This window comes from Pelophylax lessonae, assembly GCF_965119305.1.
Source record: "Pelophylax lessonae genome assembly, chromosome: 4".
Lineage (NCBI taxonomy): Eukaryota > Metazoa > Chordata > Amphibia > Anura > Ranidae > Pelophylax > Pelophylax lessonae.
The window spans coordinates 269,741,479-269,759,153 of record NC_138771.1 but is presented as its reverse complement, the minus strand read 5'-3'; the positions used below and the strand labels follow the sequence as shown (position 1 = coordinate 269,759,153).

The 17,675-nt window shown below is 40.3% G+C and overlaps 1 protein-coding gene across 1 annotated transcript in view; it reads left to right on the top strand.

Annotated features, from left to right (window-relative positions):
* Positions 1-17,675, top strand: part of WIF1 (WNT inhibitory factor 1) — a 165,663-nt gene that overhangs the window by 133,265 nt on the left and 14,723 nt on the right. The window contains exons 8-9 of the mRNA XM_082252868.1: positions 2,187-2,282; positions 5,849-5,944. Coding sequence (XP_082108994.1) covers positions 2,187-2,282; positions 5,849-5,944 — 192 coding nt within the window. The remainder of the gene's footprint in view (positions 1-2,186; positions 2,283-5,848; positions 5,945-17,675) is intronic.

The window sequence follows — 17,675 nt, the reverse complement described above, 5'->3', positions numbered from 1 at the left end:
TTTTTATACTAGTAATGGCTGCGATTAGCGACATATAGCAAGAATGCAATAGTATGGTGGGCAATCTGACACTAAGGGACACTTTTGACACTTTGTGGACACCAGTGACACTAATACAGTGATCACTGTACCAATGACACTGGCTGGGTAGGGGTTAAACATCTAGGGTGATCAAAGGGTTAAATGTGTACCTGACCAGTGTTTATGTGTGTAATGTGAGCTGCTTTCACTAAGGGATTTACCCATGTTTATTAACAAAAATCGGCACATCCCCACAGACAGGACAGAGCTCAGTTTTGTTTATATTTACAAAGCTCTGTCCTGTTTTCCCCCTCGCCGATGAGCAGGTGCCGGCAATCAATCATTGACTGGCACCCGCTGATTTGCTTGCGTTGTGGCTACTGACAGCACAGCCGACACATGCACCCCCTACCCGGAAGTGCCAGATCATGTACCAGATACATGTCCTGGCAAGGGAGAGCCACTTTGCCATCATACTCCTATGTGAGGGCGTCGGAAAGTGGGTTAAAGGCTCCTTGCACATCACCTCAAAAGAGACCTAGTTTCATTAAATAAATCTGACATGCAAGAACTTAAGAAATAACAGAAAAATAATATACAGATGTAAGTACCAACGTTTAACTGGATCTAACCAGTTTGTTTAGTAGCTCCAATGATTGATGTCTATTTAAAGCGGAGTTCCACCCAAAAGTGGAACTTCCACTTTAAATAGTCCTAACCCCCTGACATGCCACATTTGGCATGTAATTTTTTTTGGGGGGGTGAGCGGGTACCTAGTTTTGACAGGTACCCGCTCCCACTTCCGCTCGGAGCGCCGCTGCGCCCTGAGCGGAAGTTCTCCTCTCTCCCTCCCTCCCTGCAATCTTCTGGGACATGTCAGAGGTCCCAGAAGATTGCCGGCCAATCACGACGCATAGCGCAACTCTCGCATGCGCAGTGCGTACCCGGCTGTGAAGCCGCAAACTGTCACAGCCGGGTGCCCACATCAGTGATGCCGGCGCCGCAGAGCAGAGGGGGAGAAGATGGCGCATCGCTGGACCGTGGGACAGGTGAGTGTGCTGGAACTCCGCTTTAAAATGAAAAATTTGGGGCAAATTAGCCCAGCTCAACTGTAGACCCTACATCAACATGTCTTTGATAGAAGCTAATTATAAAGTATTTTTTCTAAGGTACATGGTCCCGGTAAGATTGTCGGCCGCTGTTCAGGGGCTTCCTTTGGATGTTTAAGAGGACGTGGATAGGAGGGAACAGTCCTACATACATGGTGGACTTGCAAAAAAGTCAGACGGTTTTGGATCCGCACGTTTATATATTCTTAACTTAGTGAAGTCTCCTCAGCAGACTGTACTGGGGAGGCCGATCGAGGGGATCCCGAGACATACAAAACACTTAATAGCGTTCATATTCATGGTAGCCAAAATATCTATAGCTCGCTCCTGGCGATCACTGGTGGTTTCGACTGAGTTGTTGAAGGCTAAGCTGACCTGGATCATGATTAACAAGAGAATGGTGGCTATACTTCAGGATAAGGTAACCCTCTTTGAGAAAGTATGGGACCTCTGGATTAGGTACCTGCCTGGGTCTTCTTGATCGGAGGAAAAACTTCTGACCCCTGAGATCGATTTGATTCGACTTCTACAATGGAGTTATGGTCAAAACTTTCTAGACACAACACATTCTTAACCTTTCTTTTCTCTTTATTTATTTTATATTCTTTCCTATCTTTTCTTTTACCTTTTGCTACTAAATCTAGTTATAATGGATCAATGCTGGCCCTCAGTTATTACATTTTGATATTTTGTTTACACTAAGCAACTTTGCAGATAAATCGCTTAGAATTGAGAGGGTGGGTACCGTCAAAGATTGCTATAGAAATAAAAGCTGGGGGTCGGGTGGGTCGCCCTCTACCTCGGGACACAGTTTGATCCCAGTGGGGTGTCGGGGGGGGGGGGGGCGCGGCCCTGACTGACCAGTACAGTTACAGTCATTATTGAATGGCCCTGCCGACTAAAGAAGTCGTAACAATATGTACCTAATGCATGTTCTAAAAGATATTGACTTTCTTAACAGTCATGGATTGCTTGTACCTTTGTCTACCTTTTTTGAAACCAATAAAAACATTGAAATAAAAAATGAAAAATTTTTACTGTTGTGGGCTTTCCTAGGTAAATGTCAACAGCCATGCAGAAATGGAGGCAAATGTAGTGGAAAGAATAAATGCAAATGTTCTAAGGGCTATCAGGGAGATCTATGCTCAAAGCGTAAGTATTGATTCCTAAATTACATAACATTTATTTTGAAACGCATTGCTTTAAATGATATTTGAATAATATTATTAGGTTTTTTTAAGGGTTATTGAGTAATTTTTTAACCCAGTCAGGACTTTAGTATATGCAAGGAGCATGCATGTTCTTCCTGTATTTGCATGGGTTTCCTCTGGGTACTCCGGTTTCCTCCCACACTCCAAAGACATGCTGACAGAATATTTGGATAAAATCTAAATTGGCTCTAGTATGTGTATGTATGCATGTGAAATAGGGGCTTAGATTATAAGCTCCTTGAATGCAGCAAGTAGTGTGAAGTTAACAAGGGCAATTTTGAGTGATGTCAATCTATGAGACTCCACTTGCAGTAGTTTGTGTTTGTTAACCTTCAAATTCAGACATAACATATCACTCACTTGCAACTGGAATTTCCAAATATTTGTTTACTCTACATAATAGATGTTCCAGCTGGACTGACACCACTGTCTGGCTTTACAATGGCTGCAGCAGTTGGGCATCAATGAGAAGATACTGTACATTATATGGCCAAAGGGTTGTGGACTGCCCAGCAAATTGTTGATTTCAGGTGTCTCCAGTGAAGTGTACTGTGAATGTTTCACCATAAAAACACATTTTAGACAATTGTACACTTCCAAACATATTGGAACAGATTGAGGAAGGTCCTTTTAAGTTCAAGCATGACTGTGCCCCATGAACAAAGCCAGTTATGTAAAAACATGGTTTGATGAGTTTGATGTGGAGAAACTTGGACAGAGCCCAAATCTTAACCTTACATACTTTGGGAAAAATTGGAACACCAGTTGTTAAAGCAATGTCCTCTCATCTAACATCCGCACCTGACTTCACAAATGCTCTAATGCTAAATAGGAAAAATTCCAACAGATATATTAAAAAATCTTGTAAAAAGCCTTTCTAGTAAATCGGAGGCTGCTGTAGTCCCAGAGGAGAGGCCATTTCCATTAATGTCCATGGCTTTGGAATTGGATGCCTGACAAGCAGTACACACTATAATTAACTCATCCATATACCCTTAAAGTTAATGTAGTCATTTTGCGTGATCTTTGAGTAGAAAACACTTAAACCAGTTGCTTAGGTTACAATATAAATGTGCCTTAAACATTCTTAAGTCATGATTGCTAACATACAGTATATGCTATATAGACTCTATCTTCTTATGACATTTTTATATTCACAATTTGTTGAACTGGTTCTGCAAGATAGCACATAGCTTGTCAAACCTGTTCTAAGATGTTACCAACATTGTATGTGTTCTGGATTTTCTCTCACTAACATGTATTACATTATTCAATGGTGAAAAGAAAAAATAGGTGCGCGAACCTTTAATGAGAAAAAGGAGTGAAAAAAAGCAGCACTGAAAAATTATAAATATGTGAGGGGTTGTAACAAATGAAAAACATCAATTACAGAGTGCGCTAAAAAATTATGGAACACAAATATTCACAAAAATGGTGATTGCTGATATTCAGCTAAACACAAAGTCTATATTCTAAATGATGAGACTGTGCAAAAGTCTTGAAAATCCAAAGAATATAGTGAGGTTGGGGAGTGATGAAGGATAAGGGTGACCTCTTCCCAAACGGTGATCCAGACAGTGCTCAAATGTACACGTGATGCACCCGGTGTTAAGAAGGGACTCTTACCAGATGATGGAGAGATGCAAACATATAGTGTATAATCCTGGAGTCCGTTAGGTCAGCTTGTAGGAGAGAATTCACAATAGGAATAAAACGACCATCTGCTTCCAAAGTGTAGGGATCTAGAGGCTTCCACTCAAGGGGATATCGCCACCAAGAACATACCCAAGGAAGAGAAGGGGACTATAGTGCATTACCTCACTTTATTGAACCAATAAGAAAGAGTAACACTTACATTGTCAGGAGAAAAAACAGCATATGTAAAATTTTTGGATCGAGGACCTCTGCAGTAGTCCGGGATCATAGGCAACACGGCTAGCTCCCCCCGACGCGTTTCCACTAACAAGTCGGCTTCTGGGACTGGAGCTGTAGCCGTGCTGCTCGCATCTCTCATGTAAATAGTGTGGCTGATGGTCCATCAGCCACACTATTTACATGAGAGATGCGAGCAGCACGGCTACAGCTCCAGTCCCAGAAGCCGACTTGTTAGTGGAAACGCGTCGGGGGGAGCTAGCCGTGTTGCCTATGATCCCGGACTACTGCAGAGGTCCTCGATCCAAAAATTTTACATATGCTGTTTTTTCTCCTGACAATGTAAGTGTTACTCTTTCTTATTGGTTCAATAAAGTGAGGTAATGCACTATAGTCCCCTTCTCTTCCTTGGGTATGTTCTTGGTGGCGATATCCCCTTGAGTGGAAGCCTCTAGATCCCTACACTTTGGAAGCAGATGGTCGTTTTATTCCTATTGTGAATTCTCTCCTACAAGCTGACCTAACGGACTCCAGGATTATACACTATATGTTTGCATCTCTCCATCATCTGGTAAGAGTCCCTTCTTAACACCGGGTGCATCACGTGTACATTTGAGCACTGTCTGGATCACCGTTTGGGAAGAGGTCACCCTTATCCTTCATCACTCCCCAACCTCACTATATTCTTTGGATTTTCAAGACTTTTGCACAGTCTCATCATTTAGAATATAGACTTTGTGTTTAGCTGAATATCAGCAATCACCATTTTTGTGAATATTTGTGTTCCATAATTTTTTAGCGCACTCTGTAATTGATGTTTTTCATTTGTTACAACCCCTCACATGTATTACATTATTGATTAAACAAAGTATGTAGATTTTCTTGGGCGCATAGCTTACACCATTGGTGAGGCATAAGGACATATTGGAGATCATCATTTGCAGAGGACTTTTCTCATGCTTTAAAGCCTATGTTTTGGGTAACATGAAGAATGGTTAGGACATGTAAGTTCTAATTGCTGTGTATCTGTTAAGGAGATTTGAGTGTGAAATTTTAAATGCTGTTTGTTTCCCCAAAACAAAGATTTCTGTTATCTTCCTGTACTGTCAGACATCTGACAAATAGAAAGTGTTGGAAAATACCCCATTTTCTGTATGTTTTGCCTGACACCATTTAAATAGACAGGAAGTCAAATAGGACAGACAGCATTTGAATGTTCACATTGGATCTAAGCCTTCTGCACTCCAAGATTAAAAATAAAATCTGAACTGGAACCAACCTTCCAACTACCTATACTTCAGTGTGAAAGTTAGGTTTCAGACCTCCTATCTACTTTGAACTGTCAACAAATGGAAATTGGCAGATATAAAATCCATGGAATTTGTTTTTGGTGAATATTTTTATTACTTTTGTATATTGGATTGGAGCATAGTTTTGTTCTGAGTTGACAGGTCACTGTATTGTAAATTATTTGGAGGTTATTAATTTATGAGTGTAGCTGCCTCACTATGTTGCAACTAGATTCTGGATGAAAGAGTGTTATTTTTTTATGAGCTATTGTGAAATGTCTTTGGAATAAATTATTATTCCACTAGATAGTTAACCAAGATATAAGCCTGTTCCTTACCTCTATAGCTGTGTGTGAACCCTCCTGTGGATCCCATGGAACCTGCACTGAACCAAACAAATGCCAATGTAAGGAAGGATGGAACGGCAGATACTGTAATAAACGTAAGTTTTTACCATGTTTACTGAATCTTAAACTTCTGCTTTCTTTTTTAAGGCTAGTTCACACCATCTGCATAGATTAACACAAGGTCAACACAAGAGCACATAGAAAACAATTATTTGCTACGTGCCCTGTTCACACCACAGTGCTGCATTGAGGTGGGTTGCAGTGTGTTGCGTAAAAATGCAGACATGACTGCTCCTATACAATAGATGACAGATTGCACACCTTTAAGCATGCAGGCTCGTGTGATTGAGCTCTTACTCTAACAATTCATATTTTATGTTAACTCATTCTCAATTAATAACAACCAGTGATTACATATCCTAATTCTCTGATATATATATATATATATATATATATATAGAGAGAGAGAGAGAGAGAGAGAGAGAGAGGGGGGGGGGGGAGAGAATCTCACAAAAGTTAGTACACCCCTCACATTTTTGTAAACCTTTTATTATATCTTTTCATGTGAAAACACTGAAGAAATTATACTTTACTACTATATAAAGTAGTGAGTGTACAGCTTGTATAACAGTGTAAATTTGCCATCCTCTCAAAATAACTCAACATACAGCCATTAATATCTAAACCGCTGGCAACAAAAATGAGTACACCCCTAAGTGAAAATGTCCAAATTGGGCCCAAAGTGCCAATATTGTGTGTGGCCCACTTATTTTCCAGCACTGCCTTTACCCCCTTGGGCATGGAGTTCATCAGAGCTTCACAGGTTGCCACTGGAGTCCTTTTCCACTCCTCCATGGCGACATCATGGAGCTGGTGGATGTCAGAGACCTTGCGCTCCTCCACCTCCTGTTTGAGGATGCCTCACAGATGTTCAATATGGTTTAGGTCTGGAGACATGCTTGGCCAGTCCATCACCTTTACCTTCAGCTTCTTTAGCAAGGCGTGTTTGGGGTTGTTATCATGTTAGAATACTGCCCTGCGGCCCAGTCTCTGAAGGGAGGGGATCATGCTTTGCTTCAGTATGTCACAGTACATGTTGGCATTCATGGTTCCCTCAATGAACTGTAGCTCCCCAAAACCCGGCAGCACTCATGCAGCCCCAGAGCATGACACTCCCACCACCATGCACTCCTCACCTGGTTACCACCACACAAGCTTGACACCATCTGAACCAAATACGTTTATCTTGGTTTCATCAGTCCACAGGACATGGTTCCAGTAATCCATGTCCTTAGTCAGCTTGTCTTCAGCAAACTGTTTGCAGGCTTTCCTGTGCATCTTCTTTAGAAGAGGCTTCCTTCTGGGACAACAGCCATGCAGACCAATTTGATGCAGTGTGTAGCGTATGGTTAGAGCACTGACAGGCTGACCCCCCCACACCTTCAACCTTTTAAGCAATGCTAGCAGCACTCATACGTCTATTTCCCAAAGACAACCTCTGGATATGACACTGAGCACGTGCACTCAACTTCTTTGGTCGACCATGGCGAGACCTGTTCTAAGTGGAACCTGTCCTGTTAAACTGCTGGATGTACAGTAAGAGCAAACAAAAAAGCGCTCCGAGTGCAGACTGCTTTATTAGAGATATACTAAAACAAATAGCAGCAACTCACAAGCCCAGATGGTAATAGGCTGACATAGACATAGATGAATCCACCGGGTGGTGCCATCCCTCTAAGAAGATGTACTGCGTGCGGTGAGCTGTGGAGCTGTAGGTAACAGGAGAGAGAGTGTGGCTGGCCTTTACTCGAGCTGTCCGAAAACTCCAGCAGTACAACTGCTGTATGGTCTTGGCCACCGTGTTGCAGCTCAGTTTCAGGGTCTTGCTATCTTCTTATAGCCTAGGCCATCCTTATGTTGAACAACAATTCTTTTTTTCATATCCTCAGAGAGTTCTTTGCCATGAGGTGCCATGTTGAACTTCCAGTGACCAGTATGAGAGAGTGAGAGCGATAACACCAAATTTAACACATTTGCTCCCCATTCACACCTGAGACCTTGTAATGCTAATGAGTCACATGACACCGGGGAGGGAAAATGGCTAGTTGGGCCCAGTTTTGACATATTCACTTAGGGGTGTACTCACTTTTGTTGCCAGCGGTTTAGACATTAGTGGCTGTGTATTGAGTTAATTTGAGGGGACAGCAAATTTACACAGTTATACAAGCTGTACACTCACTCCTTTACATTGTAGCAAAGTGTCATTTCTTCAGTGTTGTCACATGAAAAGATATAATAAAGTATCTAGAAAAATGTGAGGAGTGTACTCACTTTTGTGAGATACTGTGTATATATATCTATATATATAGATATATATATCTATATATATATCTATATATATATATATATCTATATATAGATATATATATATATATATATATTTATATATAAATATATATATATATACATATTTATATATATATGTATTACTGCCCTCTTAGGGGTTGCTAAATATGTAGCACTTCCCCCATGGGGGTTGCTAAATATAGTCTTACTTGGGACTCCCTCTGATTATCCTGCAGCCAGATGCTTGATTATTTTCACACGGCCACCCGCACACTCTTCTGCTCTTTAGCCAATGACCAGTCTAGGGTGTTTGGGGTTTTTTTTTGTATTTATTGGTAGAACTTGAATAGGAGACGGGATTAGTGGGATACTCCAACTTGAACTATGCATAGAGGAGGACAACTCTCACTTGGCCTCACTTGATTAAACTGAATAGACCCTCTGCGGAACCATACTGCATTTGTATGGAAGGAAAAGTCCTTTGTTCACTCTGGCAGCAGACTCAATGAACACTGACTCTTCAGGACACTCGCCAGTGTCCTCTTTAGCTGTCCACTGACTTCACTTGTTTGAAGTGATGGCCCTCACTGAACAGGCCCCCAGATGCGGATCTTTACTCATAGTAACCAGGAACAGATCCTTCCAGGTATATTCCCCTCTCAGTCAGCTCTCCAGGACATCTGGGTCGCAGCTTCTGTAACTCTGGCCCTCAGGTCATCCACCTGAGGCCGCATGCCAGCCTGTACAGAGGAGAGGGCAGCAACCCCCTCCCTCCAGGATCCCATTCTCCAGCCGAAGACCCCGTGCACACGTGCTATCTTGTTATGAATACAGTCACCCAGCATGCCTTGGGGAACTTTCCTCTGCCAATGTCAGGTTTCCTCCCATTGTCCAATATGGGAAACAGGCAGACAACATGAGCAGCATCTGATCACACTGAGGAGACCCTATCAATGGATCACTGGTCCCTGTTAGGCAGAGAGTACTTAAATTTGTCTGACAGTTCCCCTGGTAAGCTTGGAAACCCAAAAACAATGCACTCTCTACACTCTCTAGCACCTACTTAGGAGGGTGCTATCTATCTATCTATATATATATATATATATATATATATATATTTTTTTTTTTTTCTTCTCACACACACACACACACACCGTTTTTTTCATCTTTTTAACAGTGCCTTCAAAAAGTATTCATACCCCTTGAAACATGGTGGTAGCAGCATCATGTTGTGGGGATGTGTTTCTACAACAGGGACAGGGAAGCTGGTCAGAGTTGATGGGAAGATAGATGGAGCCAAATACAGGGCAATTTTAGAAGAAAACCTGTTGGTGTCTGCAAAAGACCTGAGACTGGGGCAGATGTTCACTTTCCAGCAGGACAACAGCCCCAAACATACAGCCAGAGCTACAATGGAATGGTTTACATGAAAGCAAATTCATGTGTTAGAATGGCCCAGTCAAATTCCAGACCTAAATCCAATTGGGAATTTGTGACAAGACTTGGAAATTGCTGTTCAAGGACACTCTCCATCCAATCTGATGGAGCTTGAGCTATTTTGCAAAGAAGAATGGGCAAAAATTGTACTCTCTAGATGTGAAGTTGGTAGAGACATACCCAAAAAGACTTGCAGCTGTAATTGCAGCGAAAGGCGGTTCTACAAAGTATTGACTCAGGGGGGTTGAATACAAATGCACGCCACACTATTCAGATATTTATTTGTGAAATTGTTTAAAACCATTTATCTTTTCCCTTCCACTTCACAATTATGTACCACTTTGTGTTGGTATATCACATAAGATCCCAATAAAATAAATTTTATTTTTGGTTGCAAAATGTGGAAAGTTTCAAGGGGCATGAATACTTTTTCAAGGCACTGTACTTAGGATGCACCATTATTATGTGTTTCTACTGAGGCTATGGTACATAAATGAAATGGAATAATAAAATAATAAACCCTAGCTAAAATATTTTTTTAGCTTAGCATTGGACAGGGTTTACAAGGGCAGGATCCTTTGTCCACATTTTTAATTTATTCCTAAGTGTTTCATGGGAAAAAAAAAGTGAGGGGAAAATCTCTTGACTTCCTATCTATTTGATGGATGTCAGAAAGACATGAGGGGAAGACAGACAACAGTATAAACCAACATTATACTAGGGAGGTTCAGAATTTCTGACAGGCTTTTCTGGTACCTATAAAGGATTTATTTTTTTGTTAAATGTAGACTGTTTTATGAATTGCTCAACGTATAAAGCAGTGATGGCAAACGCTGGCACCCCAACTGTTTTGGAACTACATTTCCCATGATGCTCAACTACACTGCAAAGTGCATGAGCATTATGGGAAATGTAGTTTCAAAACATCTGGAGTGCCAAGGTTTGCCATTACTAGTATAGAGCAAAAGTTTCATTGCATCATTACAAAGAATGTGAGCTCATGCAAGAGCGATTTACCAAGCTTTACCTTAGGTTTGCAGCAAACAATAATATCATCGTTGAGTACAAGATCTCAACGATAGCACAAGATCTAAAGTTATTGCAGGAAAGTACATATAAATAAGATGCATGCATTTTTTCTCTGGTTGCATGATGTGATCCAATGAGTCTATTTATATTTGTGTATATAAAAAAAGAGAGAGAAAAAAGGGGGAATGGGTTTCCCCTATTAGAGTCTGAGTAAATTAGCTGTTTACCCAAATACAGATACAGATATAAGGTAGAACAGAAGAGGAAAAATAAAGAAAAGAAGAAAAGAGAGTTGTGTGAACCGGAGATGTGTGCACTGGCCCGGAGATGTGTGAACCGGTTCCATTGAGAGCTGGTCACAGTCTCCTGTCATGTGAATCGGATTGTTTGGAAAGCCGCATCCAATTCACATCAGTGTGAACTCAGCCTTAATGATATTGGTAAACAGGATAAATAGAGAGGGTGAATCTCCCTTACAGGGGCACAGACAGCAATAAAAATTGACAGGGGTTCTATGCCATCTCCACTCTATCCAAAACTGAAAAAAAGTTTTGCCTTTAGTTATACTTTCACCCTTTGGCGTTGGCTTCCACCTGCCCGTAAAGAGATTTGGATTGCGAGGAGGTGGGCGGAGCTTATGGTCATGTGACCGCTGTGATTGGCTGTCACAGGGGTCACATGATCTGATAACTCCCCATCGCAAGTAACGATCAGGAGCTTTCCGTGTGCCGCTGGTCAATGAGCAGCTCTATTGGTGATATTGTATGCAAATATGCGGACGCTCAGCACCAAGGCTCGACCACCGAGAGGCTGCATAGTTGCAGGCGCTCGTCTCCAAGAGGTTAAGCCGTGGTTGCCAGATTGTGTCAAGATTTTATTGCTACCTGTGTTCCCATGAGGGTGATTTCCTTTCACTTCCTGTCCAAATGACAGGTGACAGACAGAACAGGAAGAGAAGAGAAATCACAGACAGCATGTAAATGTGTTGGGGAAATCTCTTTACTAGGGACACAAACAGTGCGCAAACCTTTCCCTGCTCTTTCTAAACCTAAAATAAATGTTTTGCCTTGAATTGAGCTTTAAGAACATGACCAGTACATTAATGAACACATTTATCTGCATATGACCAGCTAAGCTAAAGCAACATTGCTAACAACAGTTAACTTTCCTTGGTGAACCAATGGCAATTTTTACCTGTTGGGACATCCTTTTCAAATTAACAGAACTTCAGGAAATTGTTTGTTTTAGTTTTATGTTATGCTGCACTCAGGTATTTTGCCTCTTGGTTGCCCTTTCCTTGTTTTTGGCATATGATGAGCTTCAGGGTTAGTAAACATTCTTTTTAATAGAAGATGCGTTTTTACTTGTTTTCTTTTTCCTTTATGATTGAAAACAGCATGCAGTTTTCCCTATTTAAAGAGTTCTAGCTGATGTTGACTGTAGTTAGGTTGGCAGCACTTTTACCTTATCACTTTGTACTGAGTAATCAAAGTTTGTTTTATACATCTCCCAAACAGTAAGTATAGAGGTTACAAACAAGGTTACAAACTTTCCTCATGCATTGTTAAGCCTGTGGCAATTATGTTTTTTAAAAGTACCCCTTTACTTGAAAATAAATTAGGTAAGAGTGTATATAAAACAAAATAAAGCCACTGGTATTATACATTTATGCATGTATCTGGTACATGATGTAGCAGTTTATGCTGTCAGAGGTTACTGTATAACTGGTGGTCATGGAACCAAAAATACAGGTACATGATCTTGTTTTTGGTTCTGGCCAGTATCTTTAAATTAAGTAAATGTTGAGATTATTTGTCCATTGTGAACACAGCCAAGGTGGCAGCTTAGTACAGAGTCAATGTTTTCAGCAAAAAAACAAAATACCACTTTTATAGAAATTGCATTTAAAGCCAAGTATATTATTGCTAATGTATTATATCTTTTTTATATCTGTAAATTCCTGATAAAACACAGCACTAGAAAAACTGGGTTTTCATTAGTTGCCAGCCATAAACAAGAATGACTGGAATGCATGTATGTGTTTCTGTTTTACGACAGATGTTATAATCTGCTTTTTTGAAATAGATATTACATGTGAGTGCAATAGTAAGGAGGGAAACGCTCACCTACTATGAAGTAGAAAAGATTAATCTAGCTTGGGGTATTGTTTTTCTAGGGGTGAGCTACCATAGCTGTCTTTTTCTTCAATATCTGCCCTACTTTCTGACAGGACATAGGAATTTATGTAATCTAATTTTCTACACTCTTCATCCAACTAGCAGTTAAATCAAGATCAATACGGACTTGTAGCTTATAACAGCCTTTCTAAACCCTTTTACCCCAAAGCAGTGGTTCTCAAAACCTGTCCTCAGGACCCACTAACAGGCCAGATTTTAAGTATTACCTTGGGGAGATGCAGAATAGAATACCGCAATCACTGAGCAACAAATTATATCACCTGTGATGTATTTCAGTTATCTTGAAAACCTGGCCTATTAATGGGAAATGGGGACAGGAGTTGAGAACCACTGCCCCAAAGGAACCCTCTAAATATTTTGTAGTTTTTGAGGAACCCTGATAAAACAAATTATTTGGTGGTCAATAGGAAAAACTGCTCTTACAATGATGGCCAGTGGAAAGAATATCTAGCTTACTGTAGTGGGCAGCATGATCCCTTACAGACATCTAAAAATCTTTGGTGTCCTGCAGCTGGCTCTGTCCTAGTGTTGGCCTCAGAACTATGCAGGCATCATCAAATGGGAGGTTAATTTGTTTTTAAGTAGCTCTAAAAACTTCTGGATGAACCCTAGGATGAACCCTGTTTGAGATTTATTGGCCTCAAGCTTGATTCCTTGTTTTCTTTTTCCAAATTAGATTGGAACTTAAATAGTAAAACCTTATTGGTTGCATGTGACAACAACCATATTTTTCCATTATTCCAATTTTAGAGTTTAAAAAGCCTACAAGACAAAATTGCGGATTCGTTCCTCTAGCATATCACTATCCTTTGAAAGCAATTATCGGTCAACTCGGGTGATGCATGATACAAAATACTTTTTTAGAATAAAAATATATATTTAGCCAAGTGCTATTCTAGCATTTCTACCACTTTGTATATGTGTTGTTCTATTACACAGATTGTGTGATAAAGACTCCCTGTCTGTGAAATGCCCATTTCCCAATGTCACTCAGAATATCCAAGAGTTAGGGTACTTTTACCTTTTAAAGTTCAGCATGACAGGAGCCAGACCACCACAGAAGTTTAAACTGGCATAGCAGTTTTGGCTACTGTCCAATGCAAGCTTTTAATCTGATGATGCTGGCAGATAATGATAGGTACTATTATAGAGTGTGACTGGACTTCAAACAGATCTGTGCTTATGCATTCATGCACTGTGCAGAACTGTTTACCAAATCTGTAAGTATGCTGAACAAACAGTGACATAGAGTAAGAGACATAATATACACACACAGCAATAGCTTAACAAGGGTTCTACTCTAAAAGAGCCAAAAAGGTAACTGTGCTGTAAAAAGTTTGATTTCAAGTGCTGGTGAAGTCGTTCCCAGAAGTAAGCTAGAAATTTTCAAGTGAAGGATTCCTGAGCAAGAGAAATTGTTTATAATGTTTCATTTTCATCTAATAAGCCAGATATATGTCAAAGCTCTTCAATTAATCAATTAAGACATTGTAGAGGGCATGATTGCTTTCTGTTAGTAACAACAAACAGAAATTCTATAATTTTTTTTTTTATTTGCAATAATTCTTTTATGAGGACCCTTGAACAATAATCCAACAAGGCTTGTAGTAACAGATAGAAATCTACTGACCCACTTACCTCCCTCACCTTGGAGCTATATTTACTGCCTGGGCTTCGTAGGACTATACCTACAACAGCGGGATAAGAAGTATTGGCACCAAACAGCATTTGAAAATTGAGTTTGCTTTTTTTCCCTTTTAATATTGCCCTTTCTGTTCACTACTAAGTCAATAGGGGCAAATACCTAATCAGGACCGAAGAAGAAAGGGTTCCCTTGGCTGCTGTATACCTATCTCATTGACTAATAATACTGCACAGTTCAAGGTAATTACAGATATAAAATTGAATATTGCCTTAACCACTTCTGGACTGGGCCCATTTCTGACACATTTTGTTTACAACATGAAATCTGTATTTTTAGCTAGAAAATTACTTAGAACCCCCACACATTATACATATTTTTTTTAGCAAAGACTCTGGAGAACAAAATGGCAGTCGTCATATTTTTTTGTCACGCGGTATTTGCGCAGCTGTCTTTCAAGCGCCATTTTTTTGGAAAAAATACATTTCACTGTATTTAAAAAAAAGATTAAACAGTAAAGTTAGCCCATTTTTTTGTATATTAAGAAAGATGATGTCACGCTGAGTAAATAGATAGCTAACGTGTTGCGGTTTAAAATTGCGCACACCCGCGGAATGGCGACAAACTACAGTCAATAAAAATCTCCATAGGCGACACTTTAAATTTTTTAATGGTTACCACTTTAGCGTTACAGAGTAGCTCTTTTGTTAGAATTATTGCTTTTGCTCTGGCAATCGCGACGATATCTCACATGTGTAGTTTGAACAGTGCTTTCATTTGTGGGCGCAATTTCCATATGCGTTTTCTTTCATGCGCGAGCTCACAGGGATGGGGGTTTCCTATTTATTTTTTTACATTTTTTAATTTTAGCGCAATTTAAAAAAAAATCTGATCACTTTTATTGCTGTCACAAACAATGTAAACATCCCTTGTGACAGTAATAGGCAGTGACAGGTACTCTTGATGGAGAAATCGGGAGTCTAAAAGACCCCAGACCCCTCCACTGCACTTCAATATATTCAAATTGCCGAAATCTGTATTTTTGAATACTGTCACTTTTTTTAAATTCCGCGCCTTTAGCCAACGAGTAACCCGGATGTGACGTCATCACGCCCCTTCCGGATTACTACATTGGAGACCCGATCAAAGCCAAATCTGGCTTTGATCAAGACTCCAACCAGCCAGCGGATATGCTGAATGGTTGCTCGGATCTCCTGGTGGGACTGGAGACCCGGGCCCTCCCGCTCCGTGGGGTAACAGCCGCATCGGTCATTATCACCTGAAAGCCGACCACTGGCTCTAAAAAATGATACCATGATGATGCCTCTAGCTGCAGGCATCACCCCGGTACAACCACTTCTCAGAGCCAACGTAGAGCTATGTCCATTCGCGGGAAGTGGTTAACTATCAAATTAACCATTTAATATTTGGAATGATCATGCAACATGGTTGGCCTCAAATGGATTCAAGCCTGCTGAAAAGGCAAAAAATAACTACAGTGCCTTGAAAAAGTATTCATACCCCTTGACATTTTCCACATTTTGTCATTTTACAACCAAAAACATAAATGTATGTATGTGAGTGTGATTCTTTCGCTATCACTGGAGTTTTAAAATAGTAAAAATAATGTGTGTCCCTGATGCTGCAAGTACAGAAACTGGTACCTAGGCAGTCTACTAAACAGAGATAAAAAGAGGGGGGTACTGTGTTTCAGGGATACAATCAATATACAGTGCCTTGCGAAAGTATTCGGCCCCCTTGAACTTTTCGACCTTTTGCCACATTTCAGGCTTCAAACATAAAGATATAAAACTATTTTTTTGTGAAGAATCAATAACAAGTGGGACACAATCAGGAAGTGGAACGAAATTTATTGGATATTTCAAACTTTGTTAACAAATAAAAAACTGAAAAATTGGGCGTGCAAAATTATTCAGCCCCCTTAAGTTAATACTAATTACAGCTGTAAGTCGCTTGGGGTATGTCTCTATCAGTTTTGCACATCGAGAGACAGAAATGTTTGCCCATTCCTCCTTGCAAAACAGCTCGAGCTCAGTGAGGTTGGATGGAGAGCGTTTGTGAACAGCAGTTTTCAGTTCTTTCCACAGATTCTCGATTGGATTCAGGTCTGGACTTTGACTTGGCCATTCTAACACCTGGATATGTCTATTTGTGAACCATTCCATTGTAGATTTTGCTTTATGTTTTGGATCATTGTCTTATTGAAAGACAAATCTCCATCCCAGTCTCAGGTCTTTTGCAGACTCCATCAGAATTTATATTGATTGTATCCCTGAAGCGCAGTACCCCCCTCTTTTTAAAAAAATAAATGAATTTTATTGGGATTTTATGTGATAGACCAACACAAAATGGCACATAATTGTGAAGTGAAAGGGAAATGATAAATGGTTTTCAAATTTTTTTACAAATAAATATCTGAAAAGTGTGGCGTGCATTTGTATTCATCTTCCTTTACTCTGATATCTCTAACTAAAATTTAGTGGAACCAATTGCCTACAGAAGTAACTTAATTAGTAAATAGAGTGCTCCTGTGTGTAATTTATTCTCAGTATAAATACAGCTGTTCTGTGAATCCCTCAGAGGTTTGATAGAGAACCTTAGTGACCAAACAGCATCATAAAGGCCAAGGAACACACCAGACAGGTCAGGGATAAAGTTGTGGAGAAGTTTAAATTAGGGTTAGGTTATAAAAAAATATCCCAAGCTTTGAACATCTCATGGAGCACTGTTCAATCCATCATCTGACAATGGAAAGAGTATGGCTTAACTAAAAACCTACCAAGAAGACACGGCCGTCCACCTAAACTGACAGGCTGGGCAAGGAGAGCATTAATCAAAGAAGCAGCCAAGAGGCCCATGGTCACTCTGGAGGATCTGCAGAGATCCACAGCTAAGGTGTGAGAATCTGTCCACAGGACAACTATTAGTCGTGCACTCCACAAATCTGGCATTTATGGAAGATTGGCAAGAAGAAAGCCATTGTTGAAAGAAAGCCATAAGAAGTCTTGTTTGCAGTTTGCGAGAAGCCATGTGGGAGACACAGCAATCATGTGGAATAAGGTGCTCTGGTCAGATGTGACCAAAATTTACCTTTTTGTCCTAAAAGCAAAACGCTATCTGTGGCGGAAAATTAACACTGCACATCACCCTGAA